General features: G+C 40.8%; 1 protein-coding gene across 3 annotated transcripts; it reads left to right on the top strand.

The window, feature by feature from the left end:
* The first annotated feature begins 681 nt into the window (after positions 1-681).
* On the top strand, positions 682-15,093 carry LOC124276134 (peroxisomal succinyl-coenzyme A thioesterase-like). 3 transcript variants are annotated; one of them, XM_046711807.1, is made up of 9 exons: positions 682-839; positions 5,997-6,330; positions 6,818-7,087; positions 7,759-7,926; positions 9,677-9,790; positions 10,875-10,960; positions 11,900-11,978; positions 13,498-13,702; positions 14,944-15,093. In XM_046711807.1, exons 5-9 carry the CDS (start codon positions 9,767-9,769, stop codon positions 15,054-15,056), a joined length of 507 nt encoding a protein of 168 aa, XP_046567763.1. In that variant the 5' UTR covers positions 682-839; positions 5,997-6,330; positions 6,818-7,087; positions 7,759-7,926; positions 9,677-9,766; the 3' UTR covers positions 15,057-15,093. The 3 variants fall into 3 exon arrangements, with proteins under 3 accessions (XP_046567763.1, XP_046567762.1, XP_046567764.1); XM_046711806.1 differs by lacking the exons at positions 10,875-10,960; positions 11,900-11,978; positions 13,498-13,702; positions 14,944-15,093 and having other exon boundaries at positions 9,677-9,767; XM_046711808.1 differs by lacking the exons at positions 682-839; positions 5,997-6,330; positions 6,818-7,087; positions 7,759-7,926 and having other exon boundaries at positions 8,883-9,790.
* The last annotated feature ends 3,390 nt before the right edge of the window (positions 15,094-18,483 follow it).

Below are 18,483 nucleotides of genomic sequence, written 5' to 3'. Positions count from 1 at the left end.
GAGATGTGAGATTAGTAGCTAATTACTCTACTGTTTGTCTATGTTTGGTATCGGGTGTGGGATGTGGGATGAAATGTGGGATTTCTGGTCATTGGTTTCTTTGTTTTTGCCCATTCTAGCATAAAATGTGTGATTTTTTTATGTGGTATATGGGCTTTTGTTTTAGCTAATTACTGCATTGTTATCGCATTGTTGTAACATAGTTTCTATTGTCTGTGCTGTAGACTGAACTTTATATCTACTCACACCAAACGTGCAAATGCATACACTACATAACAGCCAAACTTGTAAAGCCTTAGGTACGTTTCTCATGAAAACTGGCCTTCTATGCCGCATATAATCCCACAGAAATTGTATTTACATATTTGTAAACTTTCAAAAAATCATAGTCTTAAATAGAATTTAGGAAAAAACAACAAAGAATTAAGTATCGCATTTTGCAATCCGATCCAGTCAAACTCCTTGTTAAATTTCAATATTTGTCACTTCCAAATGGTTTTAAAATGGTACATTATGTGTGATAATAAGACGTATGCTATCATATGAGCACACTGATGACATAACTATCCCCGGATCCTATGCCTATGTAAGGCATGAGGACAGAAAATCTGTTGATGAACGAATGAGTTATTAGTGTTAAATGATAGCACAGACACAGTTACGCTTGCATGTGTGTGAATAGCCACGGTTTACAAATTGTGGCGCAAACGGGCTGCCGTAGTTTCACCAGTGCGCCTCAGGAATGCAGTATCACATGTATGAGCGTGTTGCGTTTCATCCATATCCGACGGTTGGGTGAAGTTGTTCTCGAGGACGACTCAAAGCCAAAGGGAATCTATGTAAGTCGAACATTGTTTGTTTTATGTTACATCTTGAAAAAAGTTAACTGTTTATGCAGGCACGGTTCTCCCTGCCGAGAGCGGTCACGATACCGAGGGTATATTCCCAGTTTGGGTGCAGTTAGGGTCGCAACGTAGGGAAACTTAAAAATATATATGTCTCACAATCTGGGATGTAGAGAATGGAAGTGCCAGTTATTAGTATAATCATCTGTCACTCAGAAAAGGTTGAGGGATATAAGCGGAAATAGAACTGGCGATGGGTTTATAGAAAATACGGAACTGTATGAAACGAAATGTGAATTGCCTGGTAATGTATTGATTTGCTAATCTCGCAACTTACATAGTTTACATGGATTATCTTCCATATTTTTCTTGCACATACAGCGGCAGTTGTTTAAATCTTGATATATGAAATAGGAATTGGCAACTAAAACGGATTGCGAAATTACTTGCTGTTTACAACTGTTATTCTTGTTATCAGCTGCAGCAAATCTTTGCCCGGAAATCTTTAATAGATATATATTTATATGAAATATTTCTCTCAGTTGTGTAGAACACTTTTATTATATTCCAGTTAACTGCAAAGTTGGGTCAATATGAAGAAACAATAAAAAACGTTCCATCCAGTAACTTACATTGTCATTAATGTATTTGAACATTATATTGAAGTTGACAGCTTGAGACGTGACATATTTATCTTCATTTCTTCAAATTTATAGCAGCACGTGAATTACAAGGACACAATTACCAGAAGACCCGTATCGATCTTTGTCTATACCACACAGGGCGGTGGGGTAGCGTTCGCTCGTCACGCAGTGGGCCCGGGTTCGATTCCCCACATGGGTACAATGTGTGAAGCCCATTTCTGGTGTTCTCAGCTGTGATGTTACTGGGAAAAAGCGACGTAATTTTATTATACCTGTTATAAATATATTAACTGACCATCAAGTGAATGATGACAAATAAACAATTGTATGTTTATACCACCAAACATGGGTTACATCAAGTGAGTAGTGATAGCTGTATCGCCTAAAAAACTTACGCTGTTTTGAGGATACAAACGAACTTCGTTGTTGCATAAGAAATACATAAAAGCATTTGTTGTGAACTAAAGTTAGAAATTGTACATACCTTTTTCCTTAAGTAAATTTTAAGAGTTTTCTAGCAATGGCAAAGTGGGGGTGATTTAGTTTACGGATTCAATTAAATCAAATGCGTGTTTTAATATCAAATGTCAATAGACATCACATTGTTACATGACATGATTAAAACACACAGAAATAGGGTCAGTTATCATACCATTCATCAGAAAATCCGTAAAAGCCTACACTGCTAGGATACTTCATTGCAATCAGACAAGAACTACCTGGTATATTTTCCAATGGTTCAGGCTCATAACGCCGACCTTTCGACCAAACTTTACGGTTGAGTGAAATATAAGGGTCGACGTCCTGAGACTAGTTACATTTTGCCAATTAAGAATGGATTACGAGGACAATGCAGGATCAAAGAGTTGTTAGAAGAGGATAATCCGGATTATGTGGATGAGAGCGCACCTAATGAGAAGATGACAACAGATGACAGATTTTTATCAGTTGACAGATTTTAGAATTTTTAATGAATACATGTACATCGTAAATTCCTATAGCATTTTTTCACAGATTTTAACTTAAATGCAATAGGTGGGATGCAGAACGAGCAAACTGCCTCACGGACAGTGTTCCTTGTTCAAGCTCGGGACAAATGTCATCCAGTCGTCGCTCCAAATCCCCGTATTTCCTCTTCTTGGACGGACGCTTCTGGCCAGCCGCATACTGGACCAACTTGTTTTCGGTGTTGGTCTGTTCTCGTGACAGCAACGACACAATCTCGAAAATGTTTGGATGAGCCTTGCCGACGTATTTCTTCAGGCGTGAATGCCACCCTTCTGGGTGGTTGTTTGTTCTTGGCCCGTCTGTGTTGTGGTGGTTCCATTGCGCCATGTGCAGATCTCCCTCCACCCAGAAGTTGGTCATGTAGTCTCCGAGTTGTCGGCAGCGGTCTTCATGAGTCTTTTGCTGTACATATCCAAGATATCCAGTCTCGTTTTCTCCTGGTGACTCTGTACATGAACCCGCCAACAACCAAGTAACGACTGCCGCGAGCTGTAGGGATGAATCTCTGATCGAGCGGTGCATTTGCCATTTCGAAATCGAATGTGAATCCTTTGGCCATTCCATAGATATTTATACCAAAGATATGAACAGTGTTCAATATTGGCACTCTGCTAAGTGTTATTGTAAACTTTTCAATCAACCGGAAGTGATATGTGCGACGAGTGGACCTTATCAAAACATCTAGAGTAGATTATCCGCAACGCTAATTAAGCCTAATCAGAACCTAACCTTCAAAGGAAACCACAGGTCGGCGTCCTGAGATTAGTAGAAAATCGGAAGGTCGGCGTCCTGAGACGACACCTTTCCAATAACGACATCTAATGGGCATTCATCGTTCTTATTGTCCTATTGTTTAAATTCTCCAAGGTGGACAGCTGCCCAGTCCCTGTGTCCGTCACGGTCGAGGGAGCAGGTCTGACCACCTGACGTCATTAGATTGTTGGCGCGAAACATTAATCGTTCTGGATCAGTGCTAGGGCTCTCACGAGTCCAAAATTTGGGACTCGAGTACTCGAGGTGTCAGACCCGACTCGGACCCGAGTACCCGACAATTTGGATGCTTATCTGAAACCAACATTCAAGCATACACGTACCTGTTCGTACTTCCAATCTACGAATAATGCAACATGTATATGTGAATCCAAACGTTCCTGAATAAAGCAATTGATATTCAATTTCAATGGAAGTAACTATTACCTTTTTTATTTGCAAACAGAATGTGAAGGCAACGTAAGTGTCACTGTGACTCAGTTCTACGCGATCAATTATGTGATTAACATTCATGAGCTGGGCCGGTGATACCTTATTACGCCTGTAAATGCTGTAATATGATTGGATGTGTCCGGGAAAAGAAACCAATCAATCTACTTCTCTTTTCTTTTGGTTTTAAGTTTGACTGCGCTTTCAAGATTATTTAATATTTATATGTCGTTGCAGTTATGACATATTAGCAACTTTTAAACATTCACCTGGACGATAAGTCACATAATCAATTAACCTTAATCACGGTTAAAATACGGCAAAACACGTTCCAAAGCTGGAAGATTCATAGATAAAGCATTCATTGATTGGTGCTGCATTAGATACTAGTATCTTGTAAAGATAGATCGACTATGGAACTTAAAGAATATGTAAAACAGGATTGATGTTTATTTGAGGCTTCTTATAGTGAAAACGGTTTGGTTTCAAACTAAAGACTAACCATTTATTGAGGAACACTACGCTGTATTTCTTCTTCCGAAACTCTGCTGAACGGAGATCACGTCAATGGTATTCATTGTGATTAAAATTTTCACTATTAAGGATATAGGTCTCCAAGTGTGAATGTTATTTTGAATGCGTATGTATGTGTTGATTGTTGAATATGTAACACAGAAATACGCTGGATAAGAACGACTGAATATCTATGTAGAAAACAAGTTGTTCAAACATAGGTATAGTGGGCAGGGACAGTGATACAGCCGTGAGTGGCTACGCTTGTCCACGCGTCCGTAGTTAGGGCAACGGCAGGTACTGTTTTGGGTACTGATATTTTGTTCTCCTTGCAAACTTCATACGACTTTATGAGGTAGTTGTGAATTGTCGCAGTACATGGGACCTGGTAATTTGGGTTCAATGGTTCACAGAAAGCCCTGAAACCCTCCCCCTTTAACAAGACTTAATGGTCGCATATCCTTAACGCGCACAAGCATTGCTTTTTGCGTAATACCTTCATACCATTTCCTGTCAACAGGCTTGCGACTTTTGCTATCAAACTTACCAAACTGCCCCAGCGTTGCTTGTTGAGCTGGTTTTCTGTCTACAGTGCTTATTGTGGGTGCTTACAGGACAAATGCTTGCGTAACTAAGGGGAACGCCACAAAGACGGCATTTCGTATTTTGGCCACTAAATCAAGATAAAAATGCGTCCAGACATTGGATTTTTTCTCACGATCATCCATCTTGATTGCATGAGATGTTTAGAGGTATCTCCCCTGCGAGTCCTCGAGTCCATTCAATTGGACTCGAGTCCTGCTTTACCCGACTCGGCCCCGAGTACCCGAGTACTCGTGAGAGCCCTAATCAGTGCCCTATTAAATCAAACATTTACCGGCTTTACATCACAAGCTAATGGACCGCAACAATGAAACAGAAAGATTGATATCCATTCTAGCGCGCAAAGGCACAGAGGCGTGACAGGCCGTGTTTCCAGGAGTGGGTGTGGGACTTGGTCAGTGGAGGGGTTACTACTGAAACCACAACGGAGACCAAAGGCTTCAGGTTAGGATTTGTGCTTTCACTGTCGGTCTGGAGGATGGTAGAGTACTATTTTTTTGTGCTGCAGACAAATCGGCGTTGTGTCCAAACACCCGGTAGAGGTGAAAATCGCCGATGTCCAATTCTGACGACATGTTTGTTTACAAACAATAGGGTGAGCGAGAGCTATGTATTCATACGCAGGTTCAACGGTCCGTGTAATTCATTTCATTTAGGTTTAAGATCGATCGTGGTCAGTAATTAACCAATCAGAATTTGATATCCCACAAAGCCGTGATAGAATTATATTTCAGGTAATGTATGTATTAACCAACTGTATCTGAATACATATTAATGAAGTGAGATCTGATTGCAGAGGGGTGTGGGGTAGCCTAGTGGTTAAAGCGTTGGCTCGTCACGCCGAAGACTCGGGTTCGATTCCCCACATGGGCACAATGTGTTAAGCCCATTTCTGGTGTCCCCCGCCGTGATATTGCTGGAATATTGCTGAAAGCGGCGTAAAACTAAACTCAGTCAGTCAGTCAGTCTGATTGCAGATTTCTATTTGGAGGCTGAAATTTGTGCCAGAATGTTTCCTTCATTTCTTCAAGGCATACAGTTTGAATTTTCATTTTGTTTAAAATCCAGTTATTTCGGTTATACGAGAACTTGTATACAGCGCGTTCAGCATTTTCTTAGAATAGTCTCCTAATTTCCTAAAAAGACCAACAGGATGCCAAAAATTCTGTTTTACCGTTTTCAGAAAAAAAACTGCCATCTCTACAAGCGCTTCTTGCTAAACATGGCAGGCGGTTGCAGTCTGATCCGTTGCAAATCTATCCGTCGCCTTCAAGTCATTTCAAGATCGTTAGCGTTGAATGTTTCACCCCTAACTCTGACCGTAGAACCGTCCGATGCCTTGATAGATGAACCTGTGGCGATCAGAGTATCAGGCCTTCAGCGTCATCAGAAGATGACTCTTTCTGCTCTTCTGAGTGGGGGCAAAAAGGAGTTTGTGTCCTGCGCACACTATACAGCTGATGAAACTGGTCATGTGGATACAACAGTCCATTCAAGTCAAGGCGGGTCCTATATGGGTGAGTATACGTCACTTGGCAACATCCAGATCTACAGCGGAGTTTTTACAAGACTTTCTATTTGCCAAGTATTTGGTTTCCATGTCCACCTTTCTCAACCATCTAATATGTCAGTGTCCCTCTACATCGCGTTATTGTGACTGGGCAACGTCAAGCTGATTATTTAATCATAACTAAAAGAGGCGTAATAGGAATCTATAGTGTATATAAATATACATATTAAAAATAAGGCATTTTTTCATTTATTATAGTTATAGCAGTATACCTACGATGTCTTTTTTCTTTGTAGCAGTTCCGCTGGCAAAGTTAGTATTCTGTTTAATTAAACTCCTACCATTTGTGAATATGTACTTCCCAAAAACACTTATTTGAACTTTGAAAAACATGTATAGGACTATGAAGGACCAAACCTAGTACTTACGAACTGACAGTTTACAAAAGAGTGCCATGAACAATTTGTTGATAATAGTAAATAACAACGTTTCAGGTGTTGAACCTATGGGACTTTTCTGGTCCATGGTGCCATCAATGAAACACAGAAGGACAACGCGCCTACTGAATATAGACGTCACAGTTCCATACGATGTCACCATATCGGTCCAATCAAGTCATTTGGACCTTGAATCCATCCAATCAGCAAGTAACACGTCAGGAGTAATAGCTGCAACACACGTGAGACGGAGGTACATAAGCAAAGGAGTGCAAAGATTCCCCATCAAAATTGGGCGAATACGAGGAACTCTGTTTGTTCCTTCAGGTAAATATGCAATATGAATATACGACTGTTTGCTATTTGCTGACCAGTGGCAAAGGCTTTGTCTAGTTCTTTGTGAATCATGTTAACAGACATGTATTTGATGAAGTAACATTTTATACTAGTCTCTTATTTTTTTTATAAAGCCACATTTTGAAAATATTGCACTAAAGGAATCGAATATGGAACCTATTACATTACAGGGATTGAGTAAGAGCGTAGTGAGACTAATTTTGTATATTTAATGGCTTCGTAAATGTAAAACACATAAACAGATCTGACACCGTGTTAGCATACCTATAGGACTGAAGATAAAACAAGGATCGGTCTGCTTGGAGTCATTGTCATATGTCTGAGTAGGGTATGCAAGTTTTATGTCTCAGTGTGCCTACGTTATTTTCCATTTTGCCTCACCTTGACAATTTTGTCAAAACAGACGGTGAGTGGATAAACAGGGGTCCGTTTAAAATATCTATTTCTACCTATTCACTCAAACATTCATAATATGATAGTATACACCCAAATCGAGGATTCTTAACTGTTCTTCCATGACTAAAGACGAAACGATTATAGTACTTATAACAGTTTTCTGAAATGCGTAATCACATGTTCACGTACAAACGTACGTTTCTATAATCCTAACATCAACAAAATTGCAATACGTACTGTTTAAGGCGATGGGCCATTCCCGCGGTCCTTGACATGTTTGGAGGTACAGGTGGTCTGTTTGAGTTTCGGGCGGCCCTTCTCGCCTCCAGGGATTTCTTACATTTGCACTGGCCTACTTGGGATACGACGGCCTTCCCAACGACTTTGACGAACTTGAATATGGTTATTTCCAGGTGAGACAGTTATTTCCAGGTGAGACAGTTCGTTTGTTGGTGTGTTTGTTGTTTAACGACATACAAGCAGGTTTTATTAAATAGTTGAGGCACAGTGGCCCAAAGTACAATTGAAGTTGCTTAATGACAACTAATGCATGACGCAGAGCTATATGACGTAAGCCAGTCAGAGTCGGTTTTTGTATGGTCTTATCATATTAGAAAATCGCCCACATGGGTATACGTTGTCAAAGATCGCTTGTTTTAGTGGCTCATGATTATAATTCCCTTCACCGATCATTCCTTCAGACTCGGAGTTTCAGATCTGGGAGTGCGGATGTGGTTACAGTTATGTACTTCATACTGATATGAGTTACGCGGTACACTTGGGCCTGAAAAGACCGTATCTTCCGTACAGTCCGTTTGAGTCAGAAACGGATCGATGAATTGCAAATTTTATCATTGTACAAAATTGCCACATAAATATAAATAGTACACATGTTTATCATTTACTAATACCCAACAGCTTTCTTATATTTGAAAATTTTCCGGACTCCGCCAAAAAAGTTCTTTAAGAAACTGTCATTAAAATTTTGACACAGTTCACTATTTGTTACGAGGGAGGAGTGCAGAGAAAGGGACAGCCAGGTGTTAGAGAAGCACGTGCACAAGTGCCCACCAATTTATTGATTCATTATCCTGTGCTCTGCCGTCTCCATCCTTTTCGCACACCTGGCTGTCCCTTTCCCTGCACTCCTCCCTCGTAACAAATAGTGAACTGTGTCAAAAGTTTAATGATAGTTTCTTAAAGAACTTTTTTTGGTGGAGTCCGGAAAATTTTCAAATATAAGAAAGCTGTTGGGTATTAGTAAATGATAAACATGTGTACTATTTATATTTATGTGGCAATTTTGTACAATGATAAAATTTGCAATTCATCGGTCCGTTTCTGACTCAAACGGACTGTAAATATCGACGATAATTGCCACTGAGTGGTGGCTGGTGTAGCGTATGCACCTGTACCAGCTTGTACGACCGAAATGGACGCCGACTGACTCGTCACACTTTTATCCTTACATTTCAATCAACAGGCCCGAAAACTTAAGGGAATTCCCTGTTTTCAGCATCCATGCATTCCGTGAGAAGGGACTAAAATGGGAAACAGCTAATCACAATGTGTTAAGTGTCTTATTGTGTCCTACTAGTCTGCTGGCGCTTATCGGCGCTGTTAACCACTGATTTGTCTCCTCTAAACTTACAGGAAACCTTGATCTAGTCGTGTTTTCTATCCTCCCTCAATCCAACACAGCCACTCACTTCATCCACCCAACAGCACTCAAAAACTGATACGCAACCACCCATTCAGCCACTCATTCAAACACCCAACAACTCACTCATACATTTAACCCCTCAGCCACTCAAATACTCACACTCAACCAAACACTCAATCGAACACTCAACCAGCCACACAACGAACTACTCAGCCGGTCAAACAACGAACGAAGTCACCTTTACACCACACATTCCGCGTAGATATTGATGAGGTTGTACTGGCAACAGACTAACGCTGAGTCTATGAATATATGTATTTTTAAAAGAAACAAACAATAATTCAATTTAAATTGATAAGGAGACCCAGTGATATTCTGAACCTCAGGAAATCTAAACTTTCTTCATTTAGAGCTTTAACATTGCAGAAAGGGAAAGTAGTGTGGTTTAGGGACAGTAAGACAGGCTATATTGACAATTCCATTATAACTTGTGTGACTAGGAAGCTGCAGAATGGCTGAGTCAGCACGGACAAGCAGCCCCTGGCGGCATCGGTGTTGTTGGCACTTCTCTCGGAGGTGGCATCGCCAACATGCTGGCATCATTCTGTCCAAAGGTACGGATTGTTTTCTTTGCATGAAGTACAATATACTTGTATTATAAACGTTTTGTTTCTTTTCTACAAATAAACATGTACTAACAAAATAAAACCAGATGACAGCCTTGTCACTGACATCTGAAATTCAAATGCTTGTTTTACAAATAAGTTCACACTTTGTCATCGGAATTGTGTGTATGTGGTCTCTTGCTCCTTCTACTGTGACATATATGGACATATACACCTGAAACACTGCCACTTTTTAAAAATATCTTGAACTTTAAAACTTTACCTCCTAGTAACTAGGCAATGAAAGGTGTGTGAAAATGCCATTACTTTAGTTTGAAAGTATTGGTCTTCAGTAACCCACGCTTGTCGTAAAAGGCAGCTAACGGGATCGGCTGATCAGGCTCCCTGACTTGGTTGAAACATGCCATTGTATGTTCCCAATTGCCGAGATTGCTCATGCTGCTGATCACTGGATTATTTGATTCAGACCTAATTATTAACAAACCACCCCCATATAGCTGAAATGTTAAGCGTTAAACAACAAACAAACAAACAAACAAACAAAACTTTAGTTGTTTCCGGCTTACACTTGTCATCAGCAGTTATATGGTTTTTCTTTTTTGGATCGTCTTTTTAGATGAGCTACCGTGCTATTGTGCATGGCAACATATACGTCTTAACACATTTAACCCGTGAAGATCCGGGGTAGAATATGTTTTCAGCAACCCATGCTTGCCACAAAAGGCGACTATGCTTGTCCTAAGAGGCGACTAACGGGATCGGGTGGTCAGGCTCGCTGACTTGGTTGACACATGTATCGGTTCCCAATTGAGCAGATCGATGCTCATGCTGTTGATCACTGGATTGTCTGGTCCAGACTCGATTATTTACAGACCGCCGCCATATAGCTGGAATATTGCTGAGTGCGGCGTAAAACTAAACTCACTCACTCACTCTTAACACATTTCGACAGATCAACCAGGATGAGAAGTGTATGCACGGGGAACTCCCTGCTATCATGTGCGATTGGTCGTTTGGACATATTCCCCTCATTTCTGTCACTAACAAAAAACCCTCTCTTTTTGATCTTCAGGTAAAGGCGACAGTATCGGTAAACGGATCTCTGTTCGCTCCAATCAAAGACCAAGGTTTAAAAAGACAATTTATACCAGGATACCCGTACGTATGTAAAGTATTTAATATGAAAAGTAAGTTTCAATCAGCTGCTCTAGTAGTACTAACGTAGACTTTTGCAACTGGATTGTCTGCCAAAATAAGGGACACAATCATCCCCAGTGCCTGTCGTCAAAAACAAATTAACGGTGTCTCTTAGTAACAGTATTTGGACATGAGTGAGTGAGTGAGTTTAGTTTTACGCCGCACTCAGCAATATTCCAGCTATATGGCGGCGGTCTGTATATATTCGGGACTGGACCAGACAATCCAGTGTTCAACAGCATGAGCATCGATCTACGCAACTGAGATACGATGACATGTGTCAACCCAGACAGCGAGCCTGACCACCCGATCCCTTTATTCGCCTCTTACGACAAGCATGGGTTACTGAAGATCAATCCTAACTGGTATCTTCACAGGTATTTGGACGTGAAAGGCAGTAACTGGAATATAACATACACAGACCAACGCTTACATGTTACCTGGATTTTACAACTAGAGGCAACTCTCTATTTTGCACAATCGATTACCTGTTTCACCTGTTTGGTGGACAATGGCATTAACAGACCCTCTTTTGACGGGTGTAATATAGCTGAATATACTATACAACATATTCAGTTCAGTATTTAGACTGCAAAGTTCCATGAAGTCAGTAGGAATGAAGCATGTATTTTTTACTGTTACGAAGTTATTGTATCTTTAATTCTTTTTTCGTTGAAAAGGGGCGGTGTTGAAAAGACCCGGGTTCGATTGCCCACATGGGTACAATGCGTGAGGCCCATTTCTGGTGTCCCCGCCGTGATATTGTTAGAATATGTCTAAAAGCGGCGTAAAACTACACACTCAATCACTCACGCACGCACACACTCACTTCACTCACAAAACATGGTTTGACCTTCACAAAGACCTGCTTCACAGTCGATATCTAATATTTCTTTTCAGACCAAAAATTAAAGTTATTGACGATGTGTATTTTTCATCCACCATCGACTTCAACGGCGACGATGTTCCAGTACTCCCGGTGGGTACATGTTGACACAATAGCCTAGCGTCTTCGTACTAAACAAACTTTATACAGCGGTAGAAATGTGTGTATTGTGCAGAAAGTACATTAAAGCACCTTCATGATACAGTGTGTATTGTGCAGAAAGTATACTTAAGCACCTTCATCATACATAGAGCATGTATTGTGAAGAAAGTATACTTAAGCACCTTCATCACATCAGTGTGTATACATACTTAAGGCGTGCATTACTATATTATGTGCAGAAAGTACATAGTCAAGCACCATTTCGTCATCAGCACCTTCGTCATACATACAGCATGTATTGTGCAGAAAGTACACTTAAGCACCTTCGTCATACATACAGCGTGCATTGTGCAGAAAGTATACTTAAGCACCTTCGTCATACATACAGCGTGTATTGTGCAGAAAGTATACTTAAGCACCTTCGTCCTACATACAGCATGTATTGTGCAGAAAGTACACTTACACCTTCAGCACCTTCGTTCATACATACAGCATGTATTGTGCAGAAAGTACAGTTAAGCACCTTCGTCATACATATACAGCGTGCATTGTGCAGAAAGTATACTGTAAGCACCTTCGTCATACATACAGCGTGTATTGTGCAGAAAGTACACTTAAGCACCTTCGTGATACATACAGTGTGTATTTTATAGAAAGTTTACTTTAGCACCTTCGTCATACATACAGCGTGTATTGTTCAGAAAGTACACTTAAGCACCTTCGTCATACATACAGCGTGTATTGTGCAGAAAGTACACTTAAGCACCTTCGTCATACATACAGTGTATGTATTGTGCAGAAAGTATACTTTAGCACCTTCGTCAGCACATACAGTGTGTATTTTATAGAAAGTACACTTAAGCACCTTCGTCATACATACAGTGTGTATTTTATAGAAAGTATACTTAAGCACCTTCGTCATACATACAGCGTGCATTGTGCAGAAAGTATAGTCAAACCTTCGTCATACATACATACCTTCGTCATAAGCAAATACAGCGTGTATTGTGCAGAGAAAGTACACTTAAGCACCTTTGTTATACATACAGCATGTATTGTGCAGAAAGTACACTTAAGCACCTTCGTTATATACATACAGCGTGTATTGTGCAGAAAGTATAGTCACAGCACCTTCGTCATACATACAGCGTGTATTGTGCAAAAGTACACTTAAGCACCTTCGTGATACATACAGCGTGTATTGTGCAGAAAGTATACTCAAGCACCTTCGTCATACACACAGCGTGTATTTTGCAGAAAGTATACTTAAGCACCTTCGTCATACATACAGCGTGTATTGTGTAGAAAGTACACTTAAGCACCTTCGTCATACATACAGCGTGTATTGTGCAGAAAGTATTTTTAAGCGTCTTCGTCATACATACAGTGTGTATTGTGCAGAAAGTATACTTAAGCATCTTAGTGTTAGTGCAGTGTACGCTTGTCTTATAAAGAGGCCATGGTTCGGTTTCCCACATGCATTACATGTCTCGCCTGTAAAAATCTACAGGTATGGCGTCACGGTGTGAAAATTCTGTCCATCATCGCCGAAGACGACGTTGCCCTGCCGTCATCGGTATACAAAGAGATGGAGATGAAGATCCCCGTGGACAAGAGGCATACGATCCAGAGCGTGTTCTATCCTGGAGCGGGCCATCTGATTGAACCACCTTATACACCTTTATGTCGGGCTTGCTACCTGGACGAACAGTTTGGTGAGGGCGACATGTTACGAGAATATGAGTGGACCTATGATATGTGTTTTTGTACCATTTTTGTGTTGTTATCTTTAACATGCTTTTTAGGTTTTACAAACGAAGTTAGGTGTATGTCAAGGAGTGATTTAACAACGTTTTGAGCAGTTGTTCAGTCATTTCACGGTGAGTCAACGTGGAGTAGGAGGTAATCCAAGTATGTTAGAGGTCTTAGAAGGTTTTTACTTAGGAGTACTGGTATGTGTTGTGATGTGATTTAACACCGTGCCTGTGTTCTACCTGTGATAGCCAGGTAGAAAGACGGTTTCATAGTGACAGCCCTTCGAGCTGACCAGTCCTTGTTAATTCCACTATTGATTGGCGCCATTCAAGATAACAACACGCATCTTTCAGCGTATTTTGATAGGTCGGGACCGGAAATCGGGATGATCAGTTCCGGTGAGGAGACATCCTAGAAACGTGGGCAGGGGCGCAGCTACCATTACAAAAATAGCCCGGGCTTACGTATGATTGTTGCTAAAAGGTTGCGCAAGCCCTCAATACTATCGAAATATAAAGCTTTGCAACCTATCGGGCTTACACGAAAAAGATTTGCTTGCTACGTGCCTGGGGTACCACAGTAAATGCTGGCGTTGGTTAAGGTTAAATGGACAAGGAACTCGAAAACATCAGACGTTGTATTATTACAAATACTACACTTGTAAATTATGGAATTTAGCTATTGATTTATTGCACTATTTAGGTTATGGCCAAAATGTTTTCTGATTATGAATGGAATATAGATCTTTAGACCTCTCTGTCAACTAGTGATAAAGGTATTAGAGAAGAAAAATATCAGCTCAATGGCCACATAATATACATCCATCTTGCCACCCGTGAAGATCCACCCGTCTTCGGCAGCCTATACTTGTCGTAAGAGGCGACTAACGGGATCGGGTGGTCAGGCTCGCTGGCTTGGTTGACACATGTCATCGGTTCCCATTTATGTAGATCGATGCTCACGCTGATGATCACTGGATTGTCTGGTCCAGACTCGATTTACAGACCGCCGCCATATAACTGGAATCTTGCTGAATGCGGCGTAAAACTAAACTCACTCACTCACTCATGCCGTTGATCACTGGATCTTCTGTCCAGACTCGATTATTTGCAGACCTCTACCATATAGCTAGAATATTGCTGAGTGCGGCGTTATACAACAAAACCATCCATCTTGTCACGACACAATCTTTTCTTCACAGAGATACTGATGCTGTGGGGAGGAGAGACTGAGGGACACGCTGTTGCCCAGGAGGATTCGTGGAGGAGAATCCTGGAACACTTAAACAAGTACCTGCCTAAGACGAGTACATAACAAGTGCTGTTAATCGATGTTTATCTTGTCTATGACATCTGTGTAAATATCTTCAGAATTAAAATAAATAAACAAATGATGTCAACTTATTACTTGTATGATCTTAAAGGATATGTATTATCGCCAGTGTGACTGGATAGACCTAAACGGGGTGGCATAGACCTAAACAGGGGTGGCATTGGGTTACCGAGCTCTCGAACTTCTACTGATACTGGGAAGTACTCGTTTTGATTGTATGTTCAACGCCGCACTAGTCAAAATTCCAGTGGTCTGTAAGTAATCGACTCATGGTGTAACGATCTTATGACTGAGATGATGAGCTACGATCTACGCAACTGGATACGATTCGGCATCAACCAGGGGCTCCTTTCACGAAGCAACCTTTTCTAAGGTTAACCTTAACTCACATTCTTTAACACTGCACTGAGGTTACCTTGGTGACTTACGATCACCTTAGTGCTTTGTGAAAAGGGAGGCCCAAGTCAGCGAGTCTGACCACTTTATCCCATTAGTCGCCTCTGAGAAGAAGCATGGGTTTCTGAAAACCTATTCTATGAAAGGGACGTATGGTATTCCTCACATCTATGAACCGTGGTTATCTCAGCGGCTAAGGGGTCGCCCATTTATCAATCAGGGAATTGTGTAAGGGCCATTTTTCTTTATCACTTTGATAAAAAAATCTCTATGTGCAGCAAGTATAATTTTCTGTTGATGCGTAATATTTTCCTTCACAATGAAAATGATTTGGATAAGGCGTTGGCCGGAGAGCACAGGGTCAGTGGTTCTGTCCTTTGGTCAATTCATATCAAAATACATTAAAAGATGGAAATTGTTGTTACCCCGCCTGCAGCTTGACATTAGCAGGAAGCTATACACAACATCGCCTGTTAAAGATAACAATAACATTCTAGCTCTACAGAGCCATAATTCCGACAAACAGAATTCTTATTGCACCGGAGATGATAAATATACGTGGTAATGTTTTTTTTAAAATGCTTTAAAGCGAAAAGAAACACACAGGAGATATCAGTTATCCTATGTACACATATAACGTTTTAATGTTAGGCCTTACCAGTTGTGAAGAAGCCTGCAGATAAGTATTGATTTAATGCGTTGAAAATCATTCAGCAAGCAAGCATACTTATATCAAAGTGAATGACAGGTAATAAGATAACAGTCAGTCAAAATTGGACTTATTTCGCTTGCTATGTCGTGGTCTTTATAATTTCTAAGCTGTTGAGTGTAATATGTGCAGAATGAACATTAACAGCATAATTATGAGCCCGTGAAACCTCTTCGTGATTCCAGTAAACCCACTCAGCCACAGAGACTCTCCAGAAGAAGTCCGACAACTGGTAGTTATGATCACGAACTTCGTGTACCCCACTTTCTACAAATAAACATGTACTAACAAAATAAAACCAGATGACAGCCTTGTCACTGACATCTGAAATTTAAATGCTTGTTTTACAAATAAGTTCACACTTTGTCATCGGAATTGTGTGTATGTGGTCTCTTTGCTCCTTCTACTGTGACATATATGGACATATACACCTGAAACACTGCCACTTTTAAAAATATCTTGAACTTTAAAACTTTACCTCCTAGTAACTAGGCAATGAAAGGTGTGTGAAAATGCCATTACTTTAGTTTGAAAGTATTGGTCTTCAGTAACCCACGCTTGTCGTAAAAGGCAGCTAACGGGATCGGCTGATCAGGCTCCCTGACTTGGTTGAAACATGCCATTGTATGTTCCCAATTGCCGAGATTGCTCATGCTGCTGATCACTGGATTATTTGATTCAGACCTAATTATTAACAAACCACCCCCATATAGCTGAAATGTTAAGCGTTAAACAACAAACAAACAAACAAACAAACAAAACTTTAGTTGTTTCCGGCTTACACTTGTCATCAGCAGTTATATGGTTTTTCTTTTTTGGATCGTCTTTTTAGATGAGCTACCGTGCTATTGTGCATGGCAACATATACGTCTTAACACATTTAACCCGTGAAGATCCGGGGTAGAATATGTTTTCAGCAACCCATGCTTGCCACAAAAGGCGACTATGCTTGTCCTAAGAGGCGACTAACGGGATCGGGTGGTCAGGCTCGCTGACTTGGTTGACACATGTATCGGTTCCCAATTGAGCAGATCGATGCTCATGCTGTTGATCACTGGATTGTCTGGTCCAGACTCGATTATTTACAGACCGCCGCCATATAGCTGGAATATTGCTGAGTGCGGCGTAAAACTAAACTCACTCACTCACTCTTAACACATTTCGACAGATCAACCAGGATGAGAAGTGTATGCACGGGAACTCCCTGCTATCATGTGCGATTGGTCGTTTGGACATATTCCCTCATTTCTGTCACTAACAAAACCCCTCTTTTGATCTTCAGGTAAAGGCGACAGTATCGGTAAACGGATCTCTGTTCGCTCCAATCAAAGACCAAGGTTTAAAAAGACAATTTATACCAGGATACCCGTACGTATGTAAAGTATTTAATATGAAAAGTAAGTTTCAATCAGCTGCTCTAGTAGTACTAACGTAGACTTTTGCAACTGGATTGTCTGCCAAAATAAGGGACACAATCATCCCCAGTGCCTGTCGTCAAAAACAAATTAACGGTGTCTCTTAGTAACAGTATTTGGACATGAGTGAGTGAGTGAGTTTAGTTTTACGCCGCACTCAGCAATATTCCAGCTATATGGCGGCGGTCTGTATATATTCGGGACTGGACCAGACAATCCAGTGTTCAACAGCATGAGCATCGATCTACGCAACTGAGATACGATGACATGTGTCAACCCAGACAGCGAGCCTGACCACCCGATCCCTTTATTCGCCTCTTACGACAAGCATGGGTTACTGAAGATCAATCCTAACTGGTATCTTCACAGGTATTTGGACGTGAAAGGCAGTAACTGGAATATAACATACACAGACCAACGCTTACATGTTACCTGGATTTTACAACTAGAGACAACTCTCTATTTAGCACAATCGATTACCTGTTTCACCTGTTTGGTGGACAATGGCATTAACAGACCCTCTTTTGACGGGTGTAATATAGCTGAATATACTATACAACATATTCAGTTCAGTATTTAGACTGCAAAGTTCCATGAAGTCAGTAGGAATGAAGCATGTATTTTTTACTGTTACGAAGTTATTGTATCTTTAATTCTTTTTTCGTTGAAAAGGGGGCGGTGTTGAAAAAGACCCGGGTTCGATTTCCCACATGGGTACAATGCGTGAGGCCCATTTCTGGTGTTCCCCGCCGTGATATTGCTGGAATATTTCTGAAAGCGGCGTAAACTACACGCTCACTCACGCACGCACACACTCACTTCACTCGAAAACATGGTTTGACCTTCACAAAGACCTGCTTCACATCTAATATTTCTTTTCAGACCAAAA

Source organism: Haliotis rubra, unplaced genomic scaffold (assembly GCF_003918875.1).
Source record: "Haliotis rubra isolate DU_JTF1 unplaced genomic scaffold, ASM391887v1 Scf206, whole genome shotgun sequence".
Classification (NCBI taxonomy): Eukaryota; Metazoa; Mollusca; class Gastropoda; order Lepetellida; family Haliotidae; genus Haliotis; species Haliotis rubra.
Note: the sequence above shows the minus strand (reverse complement) of the source record. Positions and strands in the feature narration are given on the sequence as shown.

Excerpts from the sequence above, each read along its gene's own strand:
- LOC124276134 (XM_046711806.1), top strand. The coding sequence starts at position 759 with ATGAGCGTGTTGCGTTTCATCCATATCCGACGGTTGGGTGAAGTTGTT. Across the intron at positions 840-5,996 it reads CAAAGCCAAAGGGAATCTAT|AAAAAAAACTGCCATCTCTA; the intron begins GTAAGTCGAACA and ends TACCGTTTTCAG. Across the intron at positions 6,331-6,817 it reads TCAAGGCGGGTCCTATATGG|GTGTTGAACCTATGGGACTT; the intron begins GTGAGTATACGT and ends ACAACGTTTCAG.